Source organism: Lutjanus erythropterus, chromosome 20, assembly GCF_056507025.1.
Source record: "Lutjanus erythropterus isolate fLutEry1 chromosome 20, fLutEry1.hap2, whole genome shotgun sequence".
NCBI lineage: Eukaryota > Metazoa > Chordata > Actinopteri > Lutjaniformes > Lutjanidae > Lutjanus > Lutjanus erythropterus.
Window position 1 is genome coordinate 34695001 of NC_139336.1, and position 21909 is coordinate 34716909.

At 40.2% G+C, this 21909-nt stretch overlaps 3 protein-coding genes across 4 annotated transcripts in view; 1 reads left to right on the top strand and 2 right to left on the bottom strand.

Moving 5' to 3' along the window:
* The window catches only part of LOC146308842 (myosin light chain 5-like), a 2873-nt gene extending 2835 nt beyond the window's left edge, over nt 1–38 (top strand). The window contains exon 7 of the mRNA XM_084745339.1: nt 1–38. This exon is cut by the window's left edge and continues 215 nt beyond it. The gene's annotated coding sequence lies outside the window, so the exon portion shown is untranslated.
* Nucleotides 39–177: 139 nt separating this feature from the next.
* hpse (heparanase) lies at nt 178–9436 on the bottom strand. The gene is given in 13 exon segments (XM_084746442.1): nt 178–970; nt 1660–1809; nt 1896–2020; nt 2364–2478; nt 3531–3637; nt 3738–3831; nt 4744–4791; nt 5543–5714; nt 6575–6758; nt 6760–6827; nt 7016–7144; nt 7429–7553; nt 8960–9436. Coding segments are annotated over 13 exon segments (1869 nt in total). The 5' UTR covers nt 9343–9436; the 3' UTR covers nt 178–801.
* A 456-nt stretch (nt 9437–9892) lies between these two features.
* Nucleotides 9893–20924, bottom strand: helq (helicase, POLQ like). 2 transcript variants are annotated; one of them, XM_084746286.1, is made up of 18 exons: nt 20310–20924; nt 19203–19806; nt 18051–18229; nt 17358–17558; nt 17209–17281; nt 17023–17120; nt 16840–16938; nt 15791–15936; nt 15475–15714; nt 15152–15293; nt 14687–14791; nt 13869–14070; nt 13088–13305; nt 12904–13002; nt 11759–11932; nt 11535–11648; nt 10467–10601; nt 9893–10375 (listed from the first exon to the last, which is right to left on the bottom strand). In XM_084746286.1, exons 1-18 carry the CDS (start codon nt 20487–20489, stop codon nt 10271–10273), a joined length of 3114 nt encoding a protein of 1037 aa, XP_084602412.1. In that variant the 5' UTR covers nt 20490–20924; the 3' UTR covers nt 9893–10270. The 2 variants fall into 2 exon arrangements, with proteins under 2 accessions (XP_084602412.1, XP_084602413.1); XM_084746287.1 differs by having other exon boundaries at nt 10025–10375; nt 13088–13245; nt 20310–20921.
* Nucleotides 20925–21909: the final 985 nt, after the last annotated feature.

Here is a 21909-nt window from a genome sequence, read left to right on the forward strand (position 1 = left end):
TCGGCACGCTGACCCACCAACTCCATCACATACACCCCCCCCCCTCCACACACACACACACACACACACACACACACACACACACACACACATCTATTATAAGTCATTAACAATAATCAGGGAAGCGACTGATTAAAAAGGATTCAAGTTAGTAAAATAAAGGTCAACACAACAGCATCAACAAACTCTTGATCATTTATTTCCCAACAGAAATCAAAATCACTCAACTCAATTTTTCTCACACAAAATTCATTAACACAGCAAACAATACTTTCTATAAATAAAACACTCCAGCATCCGGAATAAAAAACTTTGACGACGTATGAGGGCCACTGTAGGTTAAAGTAAAAAAAAAAAAAAGAAATTTGAAAAAAACAAAAGCAAAACTTGAATATTCTGAGATTAAATTCACAAATTTACAAGAAAAAAAAAAGTTTCTTTTCTGAGATTCAAGTCACAAATTATAAAAGGTCAAGTTTTTCCTCACAAATTTATGACTTTAAAAATAATTCATTTAAAATCTCTTCAAGACTATTCAAGTTTTTTCTTGTAAATTTGCAACTTCTATTAATCTTTGTAACTCAGAGGATTTTCTCAGATTAAACTTCATCCTGGGCTCCATATTTCTGATTTGATTTTTTATGTTTATTGGCCCTAATTCACCGTCGTAAGACACAAAATAGCACCAAATCTGTTTCCTGAGGTCTCAGGTGAGTCTGAGAGATTTCTGTCCAGTGATGAGGAGTGATGACAGTCTCACATGTCTGATGTGAGGAGGCCATCTTGGTGAGGTCATCGAGGTCAGCGAGGTCGGAGGCAGCCTGCAGCTCGAGCGTCTGTGAAGACGAAGAACGCCAGCGAGTACGCAGGAAGCTGCAGGTGTTCAGCTGGAGACAGACGGCGTCCTCTGAGGTCTGGAAGAGTTTGATCATCCACCATCTTCAACACGTCTCCGTTCAGGGTCACAGACCTGAACGATAAGAAACACAGAGTCACATCGTTATTGATCATATCATCTTTACACTGTAAAAAAAAAAAAAAAAAAAAAAAAGTCAGAATTTCAAGGCAGCTGAAGAAAAAATCTGAAAATTCTGAGAAGTTTACAAATTTATAAGGAAAAAAACTTGAATATTCTTTGTGATTAAAGACACAAAAGAGCAAAAACAAATTTGAAAATTCCTCAAAATTAAAGTTGAAAATTTACAATAAACAACTTGAATATTCTGAGATTAAAATCACAAAAATAAAATAAAATAAAATCACTGAGATTCACATAAGATTTGCTGACCTATAATCTTTTGTTAAGTAAACTCATTTCAGTGAAAGTGAACACTGGTTAATAATTTAATATTTTTCATTTTAAAGCAGAAAAGTTTGTGTTCACATCTCAGTGTGGAAAACTGAAATACAGATTTTTCTAAAACTAAAAGATTCAAAAAGAGGAAAAGTAAGAAACTAAGAAAAACAAACAAACAAACTACATGATGAAGCTGTAACACTGTTTTCTGTTTTTTTTTTCTTCTCTTGTGTTTGGCTGCCTCAGAGGCCCTTTCACATTAAGAGCGTGTGAACAAACGTGACTCGTCACATGACTCGAGCAGAAGAAGAAGAAGATTTCAGGCCGACTCGGTGATAAATGGCTACATTGACGACGGGCACCTGGAGTAGAGACCCTCCTCCCCCGGCTGGTCAGACTGGAGGACAAAAGCGTCCACTGTGCTGCTGGAGGAGACGAGAGCCGGGACGGAGATCCTGACGGGCTTCTGACTCAGGTTCAGAGACATCAACGTGACCGCGCCGTTTCCGTAACTACACAAAGACACAAACACGACGAGTTACTGCAGGACGTCAGTTAAAATAAAATAAAATAAAATGGTACGTGACAGCAGGACTACCTCTTCCTGTTTGCACAGTGCAGATACAGTCTCACTCTTTTACTTCGAGCAAAGCTGGAAAACGAGTCAATTTTCAAAACCTCCGGTCCAACGAGTCTCTTATAGAGGACAGACAGCCAATAATCCTGAAAGGACGGACACGAGGAAAAATGATTAATATATAAATGTTATATAACCAAGTTCATTTAGCACCAAATTTAGATTTAATTTGTCTTTTGCTAAAAATGTACTTTAATCACATCTGAGTCACTTAATGGTCAAAGTCTGATTTTTGTGCATTTTTTTTACTTAAAACAAATAAAACATTAAAGACATACTGATGTGCGCTTGTTTAGTTAACTGTACTCAGTTATTTTCTTTAAATAAATCTGATGAACCAGAACGAAACTTTCTCACATTAAACACACATCAAAGTATTAAAGTGTAGGAGACAGAAAGAAGAGTTATAAACCATCAGAGAGGTCTCACAGGAAGAGGATCCAGGTTTTCATCCACCAGGTGGTAACTCCCAGAACCAATGAACACCTGCCGCATCACAACGTCCACGCCCAGTCTGGCTGCCAGGCCCAGTTTGTCCAACCACCTGGAGACAGCACACAGTCACACACTGCTAATAACACCAAACACAGGTGTTAATAACACCAAACACAGGCGTTAATAACACCCAAACACAGGTGTTAATAACACCAAACACAGGTGTTAATAACACCAAACACAGGCGTTAATAACACCAAACACAGGCGTTAATAACGCCCAAACACGGGTGTTAATAACACCAAACACAGGTGTTAATAACACCAAACACAGGCGTTAATAACACCAAACACGGGTGTTAATAACACCAAACACAGGCGTTAATAACACCAAACACAGGCGTTAATAACGCCCAAACACGGGTGTTAATAACACCAAACACAGGTGTTAATAACACCAAACACAGGCGTTAATAACACCAAACACGGGTGTTAATAACACCAAACACAGGTGTTAATAACACCAAACACAGGTGTTAATAACACCAAACACGGGTGTTAATAACACCAAACACAGGCGTTAATAACACCAAACACAGGCGTTAATAACGCCCAAACACGGGTGTTAATAACACCAAACACGGGTGTTAATAACACCAAACACAGGCGTTAATAACACCAAACACAGGCGTTAATAACGCCCAAACACGGGTGTTAATAACGCCCAAACACGGGCGAACATGTTGTTGTTCTACAGTGTAAGAACCACACGTGAACCTTGTTCTAAGTGAACAACAGGAGGCCTTTAAGGTTTGTCATGAGACCGGGGCTGCTGGGTAATCAGTAAACTCAATTAAGTGACTGAAGCACTCCTGAGAAACGAGAGTCACCCTCCTGACCGTCATGGAGGAGACGTTCTCGTGTGTTCTGTTAACGAGACGTTCTCGTGTTCTCCCTCAGTTTGATTCATGTTCAAATGTTTTATCTGATCAATCATTCAAACATTTCATTAATGATCATCGAAGACGAGAGAAAACTGCAAATATTCACACTGAAGAGTTTTTGTGGGTTTTTTTCAGCACTAAGTGAAAAGGTCTCGACTCGGTCCTGAACGCACTCGGACTCGTCGTCGACTCGATGGTCCTGACTCGTATAAACTCACATGAATCCTGCCACGAAAGTGTCCGACAGGCCGACGGCTCCTCCTCCGTAGGCCGAGCTCGTCTCTCCGAGCCACACCGGTTTCCCCGGAGACGCCTGCTTCACCTTCTGGACCGAGACAGAAAACATCCAGGTCAACATCTGGACGTCAGACACGTCAAACACTGACGAGTCGGCGTGTCCGTCCACCTGGACCGCACATCTTTACCTCCAGGACTTCATTTGTCTTTAAGGCCAGAGTGTCCAGAACCTCCGGATCTAGAAAGTCCTCCAGGGACGTGTCTCTGCCGTTCACATAATAACTAGGAAACACGAGACGAGACGTTTTATTATTCATCAACAAACAAACAAACAAACAAATAGATTTTCTGGACAATAGTGTCTGGATATTTTATTTATTTTCTGGATTTGTTTTAATTTCCTGGATTTTTTTTTCAATGATTTTTATGATATTTTATTTTCTGGATACTTTATTTTCTAGATTTTTATAAATTTCATTTCTAGATATTGTATTTATTTTCTAAATATTTTATTTATTTTATAGATATTTTATTTACTCTTTGGATTTTTAAAAATGTCCCGGATTTTTCTTTTTTTTTTTCAGAATATTTTATTAATTTTTAGAATACTTCATTTTCTGGATATCTTACTTATTTTCTTGATATTTTATTTATTTTTTAAATATTTTATTTGTTTTTTAAATATATGTGATTTATTTTCTGAATATTGTAATTACTTTCTGGATATTTTATTTATTTTTAGGATACTTTATCTTATTTATTTTCTAGAAATTTTATTTCTTTCGTGTATGTTTTATTTACTTTACAGATATTTGATTTATTTTCAGAATATTTTATTTACTTTTGGATATTTTATTTATTTTCTGGATACTTTATTTTCTACTTCTTTATTTCTACTTTCTTTGAATATTTATTTCCTGTTAAAGATAACGAACTTAATATATTTACAGTGAACCTCGTCTGTATTATTATTATTGTTTAATAATGAAGTAATTCTCCACATGAATACGTTGGTGTCACAGCGTAGCAGGAAGTAGACGCGGCGTGTCTTTGTGACGTCATGTGTTCTTTATGACTGATAAACTGAAGTGTCCTCACTGATAGGAACCTTGAGAACACAGAGAACCGCAGCAGTACAGGTGTGTCTGAGTTCAGTGTTTTGTTTGTATTTGAGCTGAAGGTGACTGAACTCACTGGTGCCACGTGCAGGCGTCCACGGCCTCGGCGCCGCTCTGCAGGAACCTGCAGCAGAACAACAGCAGTTTGTCTGTGAGACGTTTAAATTCACTCACTGCACTGAAAGAATCATCCTGCTGATTTAATCTTCATCAGCAGAACAACAGAAACACTCAGAGCGAGTTCAACACATGTGACTCTGTGATTCAGTTACAGGACAGAGAGAGTACAGATGTTTCACACAGATGTTTCTGCAGGTCTAACGAGCTCTGAACATCTGGGGAAATAAAAAGAAGAATATATTCCAGTAAATACAGTAAAAACTATATTTATGATAATCACTGTGAAGTGAGTTATTTATTTATCTGCTTTAAACTGAGGTTACAATAATCAATTTATTTCTTATCCATTTTACCTCAAACATTTTGGAAAAACATCGTTTCTCCCCTCATCTCCTCACCAAAATCACAACAATTCATTTTACTATAATTAATATTATTAAGTGCTGAAAGGCAGAGTTCTGTGGGACAACAGGATCTGCTTCATGGTCCAGAATCTGTTATGAGCTGAAGAGAGAAACAGGAAACACGTATAATAACTGTGAGCAGATGTTTAAAAATCTTTCATCAGTGTAAAGATCCTGAAGGTTTTTAATTCATCTGAATTTTGAACATTTATTAAAAAACTGATGCAGGAAATGTCACGTCGTTTTTCTGTTTCATTACTTTGTTTTTTTTTTTCTATGGAATATTTTTCACACAAAGAAGAACCCGGGTTCCTCTGGTTCTGTATAAATATCATCAGTGTGACGTCTCACCCCTCCAGTATGTCCGTCCGGTGGTCTCGTGGCTGACCGACGTCCGGCCCGTACAGTCCGGCGTCGTGGTAGAATTTGGACTGTGACATCATCTGTCTGAGACGTTTGAAATCCCGTCCGAGCTGATATCCATCCACCCGAATCCCCGCCTTCTTCTCGTAGCTGTTCGGCTCTGCAGACAAACGGACGACGTCACGTTCAGTTTCACTCTGACAGAATAAAAACGTTCCTGATGTCTCACTTCCTGTGTGACTGTGAAACAGGAAACCACAACTGACAGAACAAACAGCAGATCAAATAACATGAAAGAACGTCCAGAACGCAGCACATCACATGAAAACACAGAAGTGAAACTCAAAGCTCAGATAAGAGACCGCAGTGTTTCAGTTTGACTGAAACGTCACTGTAACAACGAACCAAAAGAAGAAGAAAGACGATAGAAACACACACACACACACACACACACACACACACTGAGACACACCATGAGCCTCCAGAACAGCTTCAGAGGTTCTCCAAGTGTGCTGAACTCTACTGGAGGGATGGTGGAGTCAAACACGACGTTCCAAAATCTCTCAGTGATGTTCAACCACCTACAGGACCCATCAAATCCCCCAAAGGTCCACTAGAACCTCCTCAGTCACTAACAGAACCTTCTCAACACACACTAAAACTCATTGAGTACCCTAGAACTCCAGAACCTCCTCAAAAACCACTTTAACCTCCAAAAGAACCCCAAAAACTTCTTAAAAGATCCCTCTGACCTTCTTTAATTTTGAAAACGCCCTACTTGACCTGTAGAACCTCTTCAATGGCCACTAGAACCTCCTAAAAGATCTCTTGAATCTGATCAGTTACAAAAAGGATTGTGAAAACCTCCTAACTGACCTCTAGAACCTCCTCAGTGACTTCTTTAACCCCTAAAAACCTTTAAAACCCTCAGACCTTCTTTCATTCCTCAGAATGATGTTCCCACCGTTACTTTGGAACGTTCCCGATTCATTCCTTGATAACGCGTTGTTTGATGTGTACCGTTGCCGAGCTCCCACGACATCCTGTAGCGTCTGGATTCACAGTACTGCAGCAGCGAGCCGGCGTTGCTGCTGTTCCAGCTGTTGTCAGCTGTTCTGAGCAGAGCGTTCAGACCGAAGATCAGATCCATCCCCGAACAGTTGGTGAAGGAGTGCAGCAGATCTACAGTGTCCTCTGAAACAGGAAGAGGAAGGAAGTAGACAGAAAGACGGTGTCCTCTCTTTATTTAGTTTAAAGGACAGAGGAGAGAAATCTGCAGCTGAGTAACAGGATACATCAGGTTTCATTATAATGTCGTCAAACAGGAAGTCAAACTTAACCTCTGTGATGAGAATATTATGATTAGTGTCAGTAAAACTAAAGAAACGCTATTTTTCAGATGAATGTTGATCTTAAAGTGGACAAAATAAAACCAGGCAGGTGATTCAGGAGAAGTCGTACCTGTAAACTTTACTCTCCTGTACTTCCTCTGCAGATCTTCTCTCATCAGATTCACTTGTTGTCGAGTCCATTCTTTCTTTAACTTCTCCTCCAACCACGAGGGCAACTCCAGTTTATCACAGGACGGTTCTACAAACAACAACAACAACAACAACAACAACAACAACAACAACAGGAGGTTATTTAGACTGTACATGTGTTTTCTAAAGAATAGATCTGTACACTTCATCTTGTCATATCAAGACTTTGCTCCAAACCAGTTGATGGAAACAGACATAATTCAGGTCTGAGCTCTGAAGTTATTATTTTTCTTTATTATTTTTCCCGTCTGAAATGTGTTTGTGGGTCTTTAGATAGTTGTTCTGGTTCTGGTGAGAACAGCAGAGTTTAAAGGTCCAGCAGGTTCAGGTTACCTGCTGCGAGTCCTGCGTCTGTCTGAGGCCTCTGAGGGCTGAACACCATGAAGTCCTGTCTGGTCCCTCCAAACCTTAAAAAGGCCGGAGTCAACGCTCTCGCCAACGTCCGGATCTTCGGAGAGCTGCAGACGACAAAACTAAAAGCTTCAGTGTTGATGTGAGGATCATAAAACTTTAATGATTCTTCTGCTGATATCAAGAGAACAAAGATCACATTTCATCAGAGGAATAAAAACAACAGAAGATGGATTTATTATTACCATCAAATATAATATGTAACTTGATGAAGTTTGGTTTGTTTGGTTCTGTTCTGTCTCTCTGTGTCTCTGTCTCGAGTATTTGTACTGCATTTGTTGTACATGTTGTGTTTTTCTCGATGTAAACTAAATGCGACATAACAATGAAGCATGAAGTGTATTTTTTGATATTCGGATCATTCTACAGAAACAGTGGAAAATATATTTCTTCTTTTAGACCTAAAACTTTTTAAATAATAAGAATGAATTTCTAAACTTGATGAATCAACAAGTCGAGTTTAATGTATTTTTAGTGTTTTTATACATTTAATTAAATAAAATGTGTCATTTATTTGTCAGTGTTGTTATCTGTAATAACAATAATAAAAATATGTTTGCTTTTCTTCTTCTTCATCTATAACTAGTTTTACTTCTTCTTTAATGAATAGTTTGTATCTTTATCTTCTTCCTCGGCTACAAGTTTTATTACTTCTTCTTTTCTTCTTCAGTAGTATAAATCAGCGATTATACTTTTGACCCTCCCTGGTTTGTAATCATAATCCCACTAATAATCCAATTCTTCATAAAAACAGTATCTGTAATCTGATTATGATTTTTTTATCTGTAATTATAATTATTGGATTACAGTTACCTTTTTGTATCCAGTCTGTGTAATCCCATTACTTGTATGTACTTATATCTCAGCTGTGATTTGGGAGCAGATTTTCTTTGTTAAATGTTAATTTAATGTGAGACATTTTTAATCCTGAGTGTAACAAACATTAATCCTCCTGACAGTAATAAGTGAAAGAGGATCAACAGTCTGAGGATTAAAGAGCTTTAAGTGAAGTTTAGCAGCAGATCAGAGCACATTAACACACACACACACACACACTGACAGGACTCACACACACACACACACACACACACACACACACACACACACACACACAGGACTCACACACACACACACACACACACACACACACACTGACAAGACTCACACACACACACACACACAGGACTCACACACACACACACACACACACACACACACACTGACAAGACTCACACACACACACACACAGGACTCACACACACACACACACACACACTGACAGACAGGACTCACACACACACACACACACACACACACACACACACACACACACACACTGACAGGACTCACACACACACACACACTCACACACACACACACACACACACACACACACTCACACACACACACACACACACACACACACACACACACACACACAGGACTCACCCACCTCAACAGAAACATGAACTTCTCCTCCGCAGCCAGACTCGCATCGATGGTGACGGACAGAAAGCGCCGCTCCACGCGGCGGAGCACCGCCGACACATCCGCCGACACATCCGCCGAGGAGGTGAGGTTCAGGGCGGGGAGGTGGACTCCGTCTGTCCGCCGGAGACAGAGGAGGACAGACAGCAGCACCGACAGCGAGACACACGGAGACATGAGTGAAGTAAAGTGAACTCGCTCCGACACACGGGGACACTTCCTGCACCGCCTCCTGTGATCACAGAGACCCGGGAGGAGGATCAGACCCGGGACACACTGAACACACCTGAACACGGAACAATGATCCCGGAAAACTCTGCGATCACTGACGATCATATGGAAGATCATTCATGACAATATGATGAAAACATATTTAAAACTATGTAAATCATTATGAGAAACTTCCTCAAAAAAATCTTTTTCAAAATCATCAGGATGACACTGGGTTAAAAAAAAAAAAAAGAAAAAGAGCCAGAGGAAAAAAAACCCTCAAAATTTCCTCAAAGTAAAATGTTAAAATTATAAGAAAAATATAAATTATAAAATGTATGAGGGAAACGATTATGGCAAGTCATTATAATGAGAAAATGATCAATTTACAAGAAAAAAAACTTGTATATTCTCTGAGAACGAAAGAAAAAGTAAGTTGTTATAATGAGAAAAAATCTCGATCGTGTCGTAGGATCTTCAGATTAAAATAAATATCAAAACGAAAACAGAGTCTGGAGAGAGTGGTGATAAAAGAGAGATTAAAGTGGTAAACTCATGAAAAAACCCTCACATTTATGAGAAAAGTCATGATGAAAAACTTTCTCAACAACACAGTGCTGCCTGAGGGGTCAAAGGTCACAGACATTCAGTGTTGGTTTTCAGAGATTTCTCTGGATTCTCTGAATCTTTTCATGATATTATAGATTGTAGATGTGAAATCTATGAATTCCTGCAGTTTTGTTTTGACAAATGTTCTTATTAAACAGTTTTTCAGAGTGTTGAACTTCACCTCATCCACGCTGTGACCACGGAGTCTTTCCAGGACGCCCCTTTAATACCCAATCATGATCCTGTCACCTGTCAGAGTGTATATTTACAAAAAACAACAAAGTTCATCAGTTTGAACATTAAATATCTTGTCCTCCTCCTGTATTCAAATCAAAAAGTCACTGAGAGTCACAACAAATCAAGTAGAGTCTCTTCTGTAAATTATTTTAATAAGATTTGAATTTCAAACAAATGAAACAATACAAAAAAAAAAAATTTACAAAGAGAATAACAGTTGTCAGCTGAGTTCTCGTATTTCCGGCGGTGTGGGCAGATCTGAAGGCGTCGTGAGCAGCTCGTCCACTTCCTCCTGCAGAGCTGCAGCTTTTTCATTCAGCAACATCTGGAACACACAGAGACGCCGTCTGATCCTCACACTCAATGATCACCTTCAACCGTTACCATGACTTCATATTCAACAGGCGAACGCTCACTTTGGCCGAGGCCACGATCTGATTGGCTTGTTTCTTGTACAGGTTCTCTATGGTGTTGGCGAGAACAGCAGGGTCGGCGTTCGCCAGGTGAGTCAGCGTCTTATAGCCGGCGTCATACAGCTGCTTCGCTCGGGACTGCAGGAGAAACAGAAACACATCTGGAGTTAATCTATGGAGGAACGCAACTGCCAAAATCAAAAATATAAACAATAAATAAATAAATAAATATATATGCTATGAAATGCAGTAAAATAATATAAAAAAATAAGGTTGAATTTAAATTACTTTCCCATTACATTTTCATTTATTTAAATTAATTTATGTATACATTTTCATCCCATTATTTTGTCCAAACTATTTATTTATATATTTTTTTCCTTTAACATTTCTTTACGTATCTTTGCTTCCTAATATGCAAATAAGGGGGAATAAAAATAAACAGGTGGAAAATGCAAAGTGAAATCATTCAGAAATAAATGAATTGTAAAAAATGAAAAAATAAAAACAAATATTGAAAATTTAATTAGAAAGTAAATAAATACTTGAAATAATACAAAAGTAAGTAAATGCAGAAGCAAATTAAAATAGAATTAATGATTTATGTCACATTTTTATAAATTAATTATTTTATAAATTAATCATTGCCTACAAGAGATTTTAATCTAATTTTTGGAGCATTTAATGGTTTTACTTTGATTTTGGCAGTAATGAACCTCCTTATCAGAGTGAAGAGACTGAATCTGATGCAGAAATAAACTGGTGGAAAAATGCAACATGAAATAAAATAAATACATTTTAAAAATTAATAGGGAAATAATACAGAAATAAATAAATTTACAAATGAATAAATGGAAACTAAAGAAGTAGGTAAATGAATATAAAGGAAAAATAAGTAATTAAGAAATTAATTCATGCCTACATTAATTTTAAAGATTATTTTGGTGCATTTAATGTCATTAGTTAATTTATTTCTTTATTTTTGATTCTGACAGTCCTGATCCTCCATATTTATCCTGCTCAGAGACACGTGAAGAGGACAGGCTGTCCTCTGTGTCCGTCCACACTGACCTCCATCACTCCGGACACCTCCATCAGAGGGACGAGTTCAGCCTTCACACAGTAAGTCAGCCGGCGGGTCAGATCAGCCAGCAGAGCTCTGAAGGGCCACAACTCCTCCAGCTCCTGATCACAGAACACACAGAACACAGAACACACAGAACACAGAACACACAGAACACAGAACCGTCAGACACAGAAGGAGGAGGCGGCGATGGAGGAGGAGGAGGCGGTACCTCTGTGAAGTGCAGCACGCAGCAGCAGAAGGCCGACGACGAGCTGAGCAGAGTCTGGACGAAGCCTCGGCTCAGCTGGAACCGGTCGGCGACGCTCCACAGGTTCGTCTCCTTCAGTAACGTGAACAGAACCAGAGCCAAATACATCCGCTGCACCACCTCCATGTTCACGCTCTGAAACACAGCAGAGCCTCAGAACCAACAGGAAGTCGGCTGCTGGCGCTTTATTCAGTTTAGATCCTGTTAAATCCACCGCAGCAGCAAACACACCTTCAAAAGCTTTTATTCTGAAGGACGGCTGCCTGTTTACAGCTCTCTACGTCTGTTTTTTAATTTTCACTGGACAAGTTTGAGAATGAACCAATCAGATTTTCTGTTTAAGAAAAAAAATAACAAAACACAAACGTTTTTGTTCACTGGTTTAAGAAAAGTTGACTGATATCAAAAATAAATAAATTAATATTTCTTTATTAATTATAAAATGCAAATGTAAATGAATATTTCTGTTAGTTTAGTTTGTTTCTGTATTTATTTAACTTTATTTACTTCCCCATTAAATTTCTGTTTTATTTATGAAATTATCTCCTTTTTGTAACCAATTAATTTATCTATTTTTTCCTTTTGCATTTTAGTACTAAAAATATGATTAATTTCTTGACAAACTAATTTGTGTCTGGGGCTGCAGCTCTTTTATTTCATCATCATCAATTAATCAATCAGTTGTTTGATCCATAAAATATCAGAAAACAGTGAAAAATGTTGATCAATATTTGTAACTCATGCAATCATATCAGTAGTTTGTGCTTGAATGATCAAATTAACAGCTGCAATGATTAATAGATTATTAACCGACTATTAAATTAATCACCGTTCTATTTGGTCAATTAGTTATCAATTTGAAATTGAACATTCAAGCATAAACTTGGCTTCATGAGTTACTAAATATTGAACATGACTTTGATCAATATTTTTATCTAAAGATGTTAATGTTCTTTTCGTGTGTGTTTTCTCGGTGGTTTAGAGAATTATTGTTTCACTGAGGAAATAAAAACGTTTTGTGCGTCTCGGTTCCACCAGACGTTCTCCTCTTTCAGGCTCAGATCAAAGACGACAGTTAAATTTCTCCACAGTCTGTAGTTTTTTACCTTTTTCACCGTCTGTCCTGCAGCTTTTCTGGCAACAAAACTCTCAGGCACTCCGACGGCTGCAGACATCTTCTGCTCTGCAGCCGACAGCAGGGTGAACTGCAACAACACAACCGACCGTTTGACTCCGAGACAGCAGCTGAGACGCAGACAGATGTTATAATGCGTCACAGAGAGCGCGTACCTGTCTGAAGAAGGTCATCCAGTCGGGTTTGCACTGTGAGATCATGTCGTACGGTGTGACCAGGTAGACCAGGTGGAGGTAACTGTTGAGCAGCAGACCCTCCAGACCTTTAGAGAGGTCTTTGTAGAGGACGTCACTGTAGGTCAGATCCACGGAGCCTGAGGACGACGAGCGGAGACGAGTCACGCCGCTGCACTCAAACATCTGGAAAAATACTTCTGTCACAAGAACTAAAGCTTCACTTTTGGTCCCAAAAACTTTTCTTAATTTCGTTTTCCTCAGTGCAGACGGGATTCTTAGCTCATCGTCATGGCAACACCACGTCAAACTGCAGCCTGTAAACTTTACAAACCGAGTCTCTAAATCACCACAAACCACAAAACTAACAGTGATGGAAGCAGAGAAGAGTGAAGATCCTTTCTGTGACTCTGAACTCTGTACTTTCATCTTTTTTTAGTGTCTAATCATTATTATTCTGACTGATACAGAAATTGCAATATAATTTGTGATATTAGAAGCAATGATCATTTTACCAAATTATTCATATTTTGATAGAAAAACATGTTAAAATGATGTTGTGATATTTTTGCAGGAATATATTTTTTAAATCTGTACATATTGACTTTATTGTCTATAGTAAAGTGTCTTTGGGTGTCTTGAAAGATTTTTAGAAATAAAATGTGTTATTATTTATTTATTATTATCCTCTGAGGAACATAAATGTCTGGACTAAATCTGATGACACTCCAGTAGTCAGTATTACAGTAATAAGTATTTATACCTTTATACGTGGCTTTTCCCAGCTTGGTGACCTGCAGACTTTGTGAGTCTGCCGTCACAGTGATGAGGTCTTTGTCCCTCAGCAGGTTCACACACTGCTGCATCACCTCCCACAGGCTCTTCTCCACACACAGCGACCTCTGCTGGACGTACAGCAGCGTCCCACACAGGAACTCCCTCATCTGGTTCAGTGACGTGGTGATCTGTGACAAAAACACGCAAAAAACACAAAACAACACAGATTTACAGAGCAGAGGGGCGTTTCATCAGCACATCTGAGAAGTCTGGGTAATTTAAAAGAAAGAAGAAACAAAAGTTCAGACTTTTTCTATGTGGTCGAGCATCAATTCACATGTTTCCTTCAGTTCCAAAGAACATATCAGTCAAAACAAAGTTTTAATGTGTTTAGTCTGTTTGGATGGTTGAAGTGTGAAAGTAACTGGACCAAATTTAAACAGTGTCTCAAAATAATGAAGCTTGGTTCAGACTTCTAGCTGTGAAACAACCTACAATGGTTTCTGCAGCTTTTTGCCTTTTCTGCTCAAGAGCAGAGCTGAAGATGGACAGAAAAAGGAGGAATGAGGGAGACAGGACGACACGTAGGACGTCCTCGAGTTGGAACTGAACCCATGCTGCTGTTGTTCATGAGGCAGACGCTCTACAAAGTCAGCTGCTGCCACAGAGTGACGCATGTCAGGGTCACATTTTCACCTTTTGTTTTTGATATGTGCTTGACTTTTTCACTGAAGCTCAGACTTGAGATGGAACACGTCCCTGCAGACAACAAGTCTGCACACAGAGAGAATAAAAGAAAATTACGTTCAGTCCGATGAGCGACAGGATGAGACTCAGGAGGCCTTTTCCATCATCGAGCATCAGGTTGCTGTAACAGTTTTCCATCGGGGCACAAACCAGAGTTTTAGCCTGAAACAGGAAGAACCACGACTCAGATCAGTACAGAAAGATGTCAAATAAATCATGAGAAGAAAAAGTTGTGAAACTGCTGCTTCAGGGAGGATTTGATCTGTGAGCTACAGCTGATTAGTCAGTATTAAGGTTGTACAATTAATCATGTTTGTTTGGTTCAGACTTCAATAAATATCACATCATGATTTTAAACTTTCTTTTTTCCCCAGTGAGCATGAAAACTGATCACTTCCACTAATCTTCTGGAATATGGCCTTCAGTCAGAACCTGGAGCAGCTCTCATTCAAACTGTCCTGATGTGTCTCTGTGTTTACAGAACATGAACACACTTTCTCCTGCAGCCTCACTGTCAGTCACCATGTTTCTCTCCTTGTCCTGGAGGATGAGGATGCTCTCTCCCACAGTGTCGATCCCGGCTCGACCGGCCCGGCCCACCATCTGCTTGTACTGGCTCCTCTTCAGGAAGTCCGTGGCCACGTACGGCGAGCGCAGAATCACCCTGAGTGAAGGAAACATACGTTCAATAAAAAAAACAGATCGCAGCATCAAAACGAACGACGATATCGTTCATTCACTTCAGAATTCTGTTTGCCTGCCTGACGACTGTTGCTATGCCTTTAATTTAATATAAAACTATTTAATTGGTTACAGAGGAGGATTCTGTCTCGACAGTGACGAACCTGCGGGCGGGCAGGTTGATCCCTGCAGCCAGGGTGGACGTGCAGGTGAGGAGACACAGGACCCCGTTGGAGTAGGCCTCCTCCACCAGTTTCCTCTCCTCCGAGGTCAGTCCGCTGTGGTGATAGGCCAGACCGTACGGCACCGTCCTCCTGAGGACCGGACACAGCGAGCCGCTCCCGCTGTCCCGCAGCTCTCTGAGGAGGACGGCCTTCTCCTTTTCCCTGTGCTGCAGGAACTCCCTGTGAGAGCGGAAACACCGAGTCAGAGTCGGAGTCACAGACGGCGGAGCAGGACGACGGCGGCGGCTTCACTCACTCCTTCAGGTATTTGCAGATCATCGCGGCCACGTTCTCACAGTTCTTCTTGGTGGGACAGAACACCAGACAGGAACGTGTTGGAATGACTTCAGTCACCAGAGCGATGATGTGATCCGGATCGATCTTCTGCATCGCACTCGAGTACTGAGGGACGACACACACACACACACACAGACATCCACACAGACACACATCACACACATCCACACACACACACACACACACTAGTGTCATCCTGCACATTTACTACATTAACAGGATTATGTAATCTGGATACAAAGAAGGTAACAGAAAAACATGTAATCAGATTACAGACACATTAAGTAGGATTCCATCTTTAAAATAAAGAACCATGTCCCACCATGCACAGCTGCTAATTCATTATCACGACCTCGGGTGAAAAAATGATTCACTGAGTGGAAACTTCAACATTTGTTTTGTCTTTAAATCAATCAATCAATCAATCAATCAATCAATCAATTGTTCACAACAAAGGAGGGAACAGCTGAGCACACTGATAAACCAAATAACATAAACACTTAGAACTGCAACCATTAATCGTTATTAATCAACTATTAATATGAATCTGCATCATTTTAATTATTGATTAATCATTTTTAGCCATTTTTGAATTAAAAACCACGATCCTCTGATTTCACATCATCTTCTGGTTTATTTATGTCTTTATGGGACTAAACTGAAAACGAGACATTTGCGGACGTCATCTTGGACTTTGATCAACATTTTCAGACATTTTATCAATCAAACCACCAATCGATTGAGAAAACAATCAACAGATTAATCAATGATGGAAGTAATCATCAGATGCAGTTCACCAGATTTTATATTGAAGTAATGTAAAAGTAATGTAAAGTAATCAAGTTACATTACTTTATAGTGACTACATTTTGTGACAGGTAATCAGTAACTGTATCTGAATACATTTTTAAAGTGTCCCTCCCACCGCGGGTCGTCAATACAACAGAAGAGTTCTAAGAGAAGAGACTTTCTGTTCCACGTTAAAACGTTTGTGAAGATCGTTCTTACTTTAAAGTTCAGAAGACGTGAGAATCTGAAACATTCTTCTTCCTTTGGATCCACTTCATAGATCGTGTCCCTCAGTTTGACAAACTCCTTCAGTTGGACCTGGACACAGAACAGCGTGACGCCTCAGTTTGTTTTTGATGAGATATTGATTGACGATGGATATCTTATATTAAAATCACCTACAGGCCTGAAGTCGTTTGTGTAATTTTCAGCCCTCAGAAACGTCTGCAGGTCTCTGATGTTTCCCAGAGTGGCGCTCATTCCAATAATCTGAGTCGTCTCTGGAGCAGAACAAGAACAGAGCGGGATCGTTTGTTTAAAAGACTTTAAAGGTTAAAAATGTGATTAAAGTGAAAGTAAAACACTCACTGCTCATGTAGAGAACTTTGGACAGAGTCATTTCAATCACAGCCCCTCTGCTGCCATCACCCAGCATGTGAAGCTGCACACACGACACAAATTCACTCTTTTATGTCAAAAAGAAAACAGTTTTTATTCAAACTGACGTGAGCTTGTACCTCATCCACCACCACCAGTCCGAGGTTATCGATCCTGCTGCTCTCTATCAGAGAGTTGACCAGGCTGTGGCCTTTCTCTATCGTAGCGATGTAAAGTGATGCCTTGTTTCTTCTCTTCACTGGAGGAAACTTGCCCTTACTGCCAGCGTACTCCTCCACCATGAAGTCCAGCTCCAGGCCAAAGCTCGCTAACCCTCGTACCTGCAGAACAACCAAGCAGACGTTTCTCGTGGTTCAACGCCGTTCAGAAAAGGTTAGGAAAGGTGTCCCACCAGGCTCTACTCCCGGTCCTCTTCTGCTCACTTTAAACACTTTAAACACTGTGATAATCAGGTCCATGTCATGTTGGGCTCTGTGAGACGGTCTAATAAAGTCTTGGTTGCTGTCTGTCTCTGACTGTACAACATCAGCTCTGCAATGTAAACAGAAAACCTCAGAGCAGTCAGTCTGAAGGAAACCCTGTCAGTCAGTTTTAATGTCTGTAGCTGATTTCACATCACAGCTGCTGTCATTAACCTGCGCTGCAGTTCAAACACCTTCTGACATCTGACCACAGAAACCACGACATCTTGAATCTGGCAGCAGTGAAACAGTTTCTGTGATCACAGAGTTTATTGATCTGATCGTCGCCTGGCAGACACGACAGACGCTGATAATAAGTTCAGTTGTATAAAGAGGGGGAGGTTCACCTACCTTCTCCTGCACCAGTGAAATGTAGGGTAAGATGAACAGACAGTCTTTCTTCCTGCACAGCAGCTCTCTGAGGATGAGGATCTCTGCAACTAGAGTTTTTCCTCCGCTGGTGGGAAGAGAGTAGATCAGATTCTTCCTGTCCTGAACACAGTCCAGGTTCAGACACGTCTCCTGCCAATCTGACCAGAGACACAGACTTCAGAGAACAGTTTGGAAAATACTCTTCATCTGTCTGAGTTAAATGCTTCAACTGATTCCACTCTCATGTCTGTTAGCTTAGCTTAGCATAAAGATAGGAAACAAAACAAGTGATAATTTTCCTCATTACTTTGGTTTTGATTAGTTATTTGATGCAGTAAAAAGGGGGTTTCACATCGTGATTGACAGCTGAGCTCAGCTGATCACCACTGCACAGACTCTGGCTCCAAATAACGTCACCAGAACAAGATGGCAGCACTCAGATATTTTGGACTTTTGGTGGAAAAGGAGATGCAGAGACCATCTTTATTTATGTCCATGATCTGAACATCGAACTCTCTGTAAGAAAGAGAGGAAACATTTTTCCCCCAAGCTGTCAAACAATTCCATCAAAATAAACTCTGATTGCAAATTAATAGAAATATTTTGTGCAGAAAATAATCAGGAATTAATCCGCAGTGAAACTGAAACAAATAGTCCCTCAACATAAATTAACCAGCAACTGTTTTGATAATCAATTTATGTCTTTGTTTTAATAAAAAAGCAAAACAGCCTCTTATTCAAACAAATATATTTGCTGTTTTGCTCTGTTTTTTGTTCTGTTGTTTTGTTTTTTTACAGTGAACTATATATTTTGGGGGTTTGAACTGTTGGTTGACAAAACAAGACATTTGATGCAGAAATGCTGCATAATTAAATATTTAATCAATAATGAAAATGAACTGCTGCCCTAGTCAACAGATTATTTTCACAATTAATAAAGAAAATAGTGAAAAAAAGCCCAGAATAATTTCCCCTCAGTGCAAAGTGATGCGTTCAAATGTGTTTTATCAGACAGTTCAACCCGTCTCACCTGCCTCCTTCAGTCTGGAGACGTTTTTGCTTTAAAAGTGACTTTACTGTTCAGTCAAGTATCAGAACTGATGTAGATGAAGTTTCTGTTCACCTCCTCACCATATAAAGTCTTGATTCCTCTCAGTTTGTACATCAGCTCTTTGACTTTGGTGGGGAGTCCAAAGAACGGGCCCAGGTCTCTGGTCTCAGCTGATACGGTTTCCATGGCCTGCATGGCGACGCTGATCTCCTCGGTGACCACGGCTTCTTTCAGCACGACGCTCCGTGAAACGCTGGAGGGAGCCGCCGCGTTCCCGACCATCGTCCTCTTCAGCTGGTCCGTCACGCTCCTCCTCGCCTTCGTCGGCCTCCTGGTTTTTGTTTCTGCTCCGGCCTCGGCGGTCCTCACAGGTGTGGAGGTTTTATCTCCATCCTGCAGTCGGCTCCTCTTCACACTCTCATTAACTTGCTCTTGAAACTGACACTGGCTGGGCGGTAAGTCCTCGAACGCCTCGTCTCCGAGGCCGTCTAAGATGGAGTCTGTGAGAACATCTGCACAGGAGCGTTTCCGCTGCAGAGCCGTGGAGTCCGGCTGGTCTGCGGCTGAAGGCTGGACGTCACGCCGCCGTTCATTCTGTTCTGCATCATCCAGCGTTGCTAAGACCGAGCTGTCCTCCAGGATGCTGTCATAGTCCCCGAATAAATCCTCACTGTCACTGCAGAACTGACGACAAAACACACACGACTGTTAATCTACAGACAATCAGTCATATTTAATCTCATCAACAGCTGCGTTCAAATCACACCTGACAACTTCAAGACTCTGAAACCCTGAAAGAAAAGTCTGCATTACACTAAAACTATGACTTTTATATCATCTGTCTCCAGCCACTTTGTCATTAAAGCCACATTACTGATGATTATTTATCAAAAATCACATCCTGTTCATATTTTGTGAAAGCACCAATATTGTAACAATATCAATATTAAGGTATTTGGTCAAAAGTGTTGTGATATTTGACTTTATCATAACACCCAGTTCTCAAATGATTTATCAAACGTTTGCACTATTTGAGAATTTATGGTGTGATTTTGATTTTTAAATAAAAGGATATATATATATATACCCTGACTGCACTGGTGTTTTCAAGGATTTACAATGTCATTCACCCACAACTGATGTATTGATTATTCCAGATGTAGATGAATGTCTGGACAATAACAAACCTCCTCAGCTTGTTTATCAGCCATGATGCTGCTGAGCCTCCAGGTTCTGGGACATTGCTGTGGACAGGTGCCTCCTCCTCCTCTCTTCCTGGCAGGACTCAGGTGAGTCTTCAGACTGTCCCTCGACCTCTTCCTCGAGGAAACTCTTTTGACTTTGATTTCTGACCACCCAGCATGCATCGCTGTCCAGGGTCACCTGTCACACCTGATGCTGCTACATGTCAGACAGGTTAAACACATCATCTTCACACTGCAGGAGACATAAAACACTAAAAACCACAGAGCTGACAGTCTGCTGTACACGACCCGGGTTACACTTCAGCAGCCATGTTGTTAGAAACATGAACCTCAGTGTTAAACCAGTCAGCGTTAAGATAAAAAACCCTAACAAACGTTACCTATCAGTTAGCCTAGCTTCCTCCTGTTAGCCGGATTAACTCCCTCATCAAACTCATTAACGGAACAAACACTTTGAATTAGTCACAAACAAAAACGTGTAAAAGTCTGTCAGTAAAATAACTGAACTAAAACAGTTCTGTCAGTTAGTCTGTTAACGCTTCAGTTGGGTTAGCATGCTACAGGCTACCGAGAGGAAGGGAGATTTAAAATTCGTAACCAGTGTCGTCACTTCCGCCCTCGGTTCAGCTGCTAACAGTTAGCAGGGAGCTAACAGTCTGATGCGTGGATTATCTCCTAACGTTTGATGAGTTTAACTCCTGGATTATCCTGATAAGTTTCCCCAAATAAAGCCGATAATGAGCAAAAATAACACCGTGTTTAATTAGCGCCATGTCTGCCAGTGTAGAGATTATATCTGCCTTTTACTGCGTCATAAACGTTCATAGCATGTTACTGTGTGTTAACAATGACGCAAATTCTACAGAGACGTTTGAATGAAAAACACATTACTTCTAAATTAATAAATAAAATAAAATCTGTGTGCTGAAATGACTGAGGGTTTTTGTCTTGATTGATATCAGCATCATTTGCTGTCTTGTGCAGACTCCTCCTTCACTCACTGACCTGTGTGTCCCTCTGCTGACACTTTCACTGCATCACAACTTTAATTTCTCTGCCAGTTATTTGTGGCGTCAGTCTTTACAGAGATAAAATGATGTGGTTGTTGTTACCTGTGTGTCTGCAGGTGTAACAGATGTGGACGGGACATGACTCATGGACTGTTTTCTCCTGCTGAAGACATTAAAACACAGTCATCTTCTGCATCTGTCAGCAAAGAAAAACTAACATGAACCTCACATGATGTATTTCACTCATTTTACACGTCACTGATCAACAGCTGGAACATTTATCACTAAACATTTAACAGACATGAAATCTGAGCAACAAATCTCAAACTCTGAAAACCTTCAACAAAAGGAACAACAGCGTCACCTGGTGGTCAAAGTTAAACTGCGTGAGGTGGAGGGACGGAAGAGAAACAACAAAATCACAACTTTGAACAAAGAAGACACACACCTGCAGAAGACAAGAACACACACACACACACACACACACACACGCACACACACACACGCACACATTCATCTCCTGCTGCATCTCTGATCCTCAACATGAACAATAATGTAGAGCAACACACCGG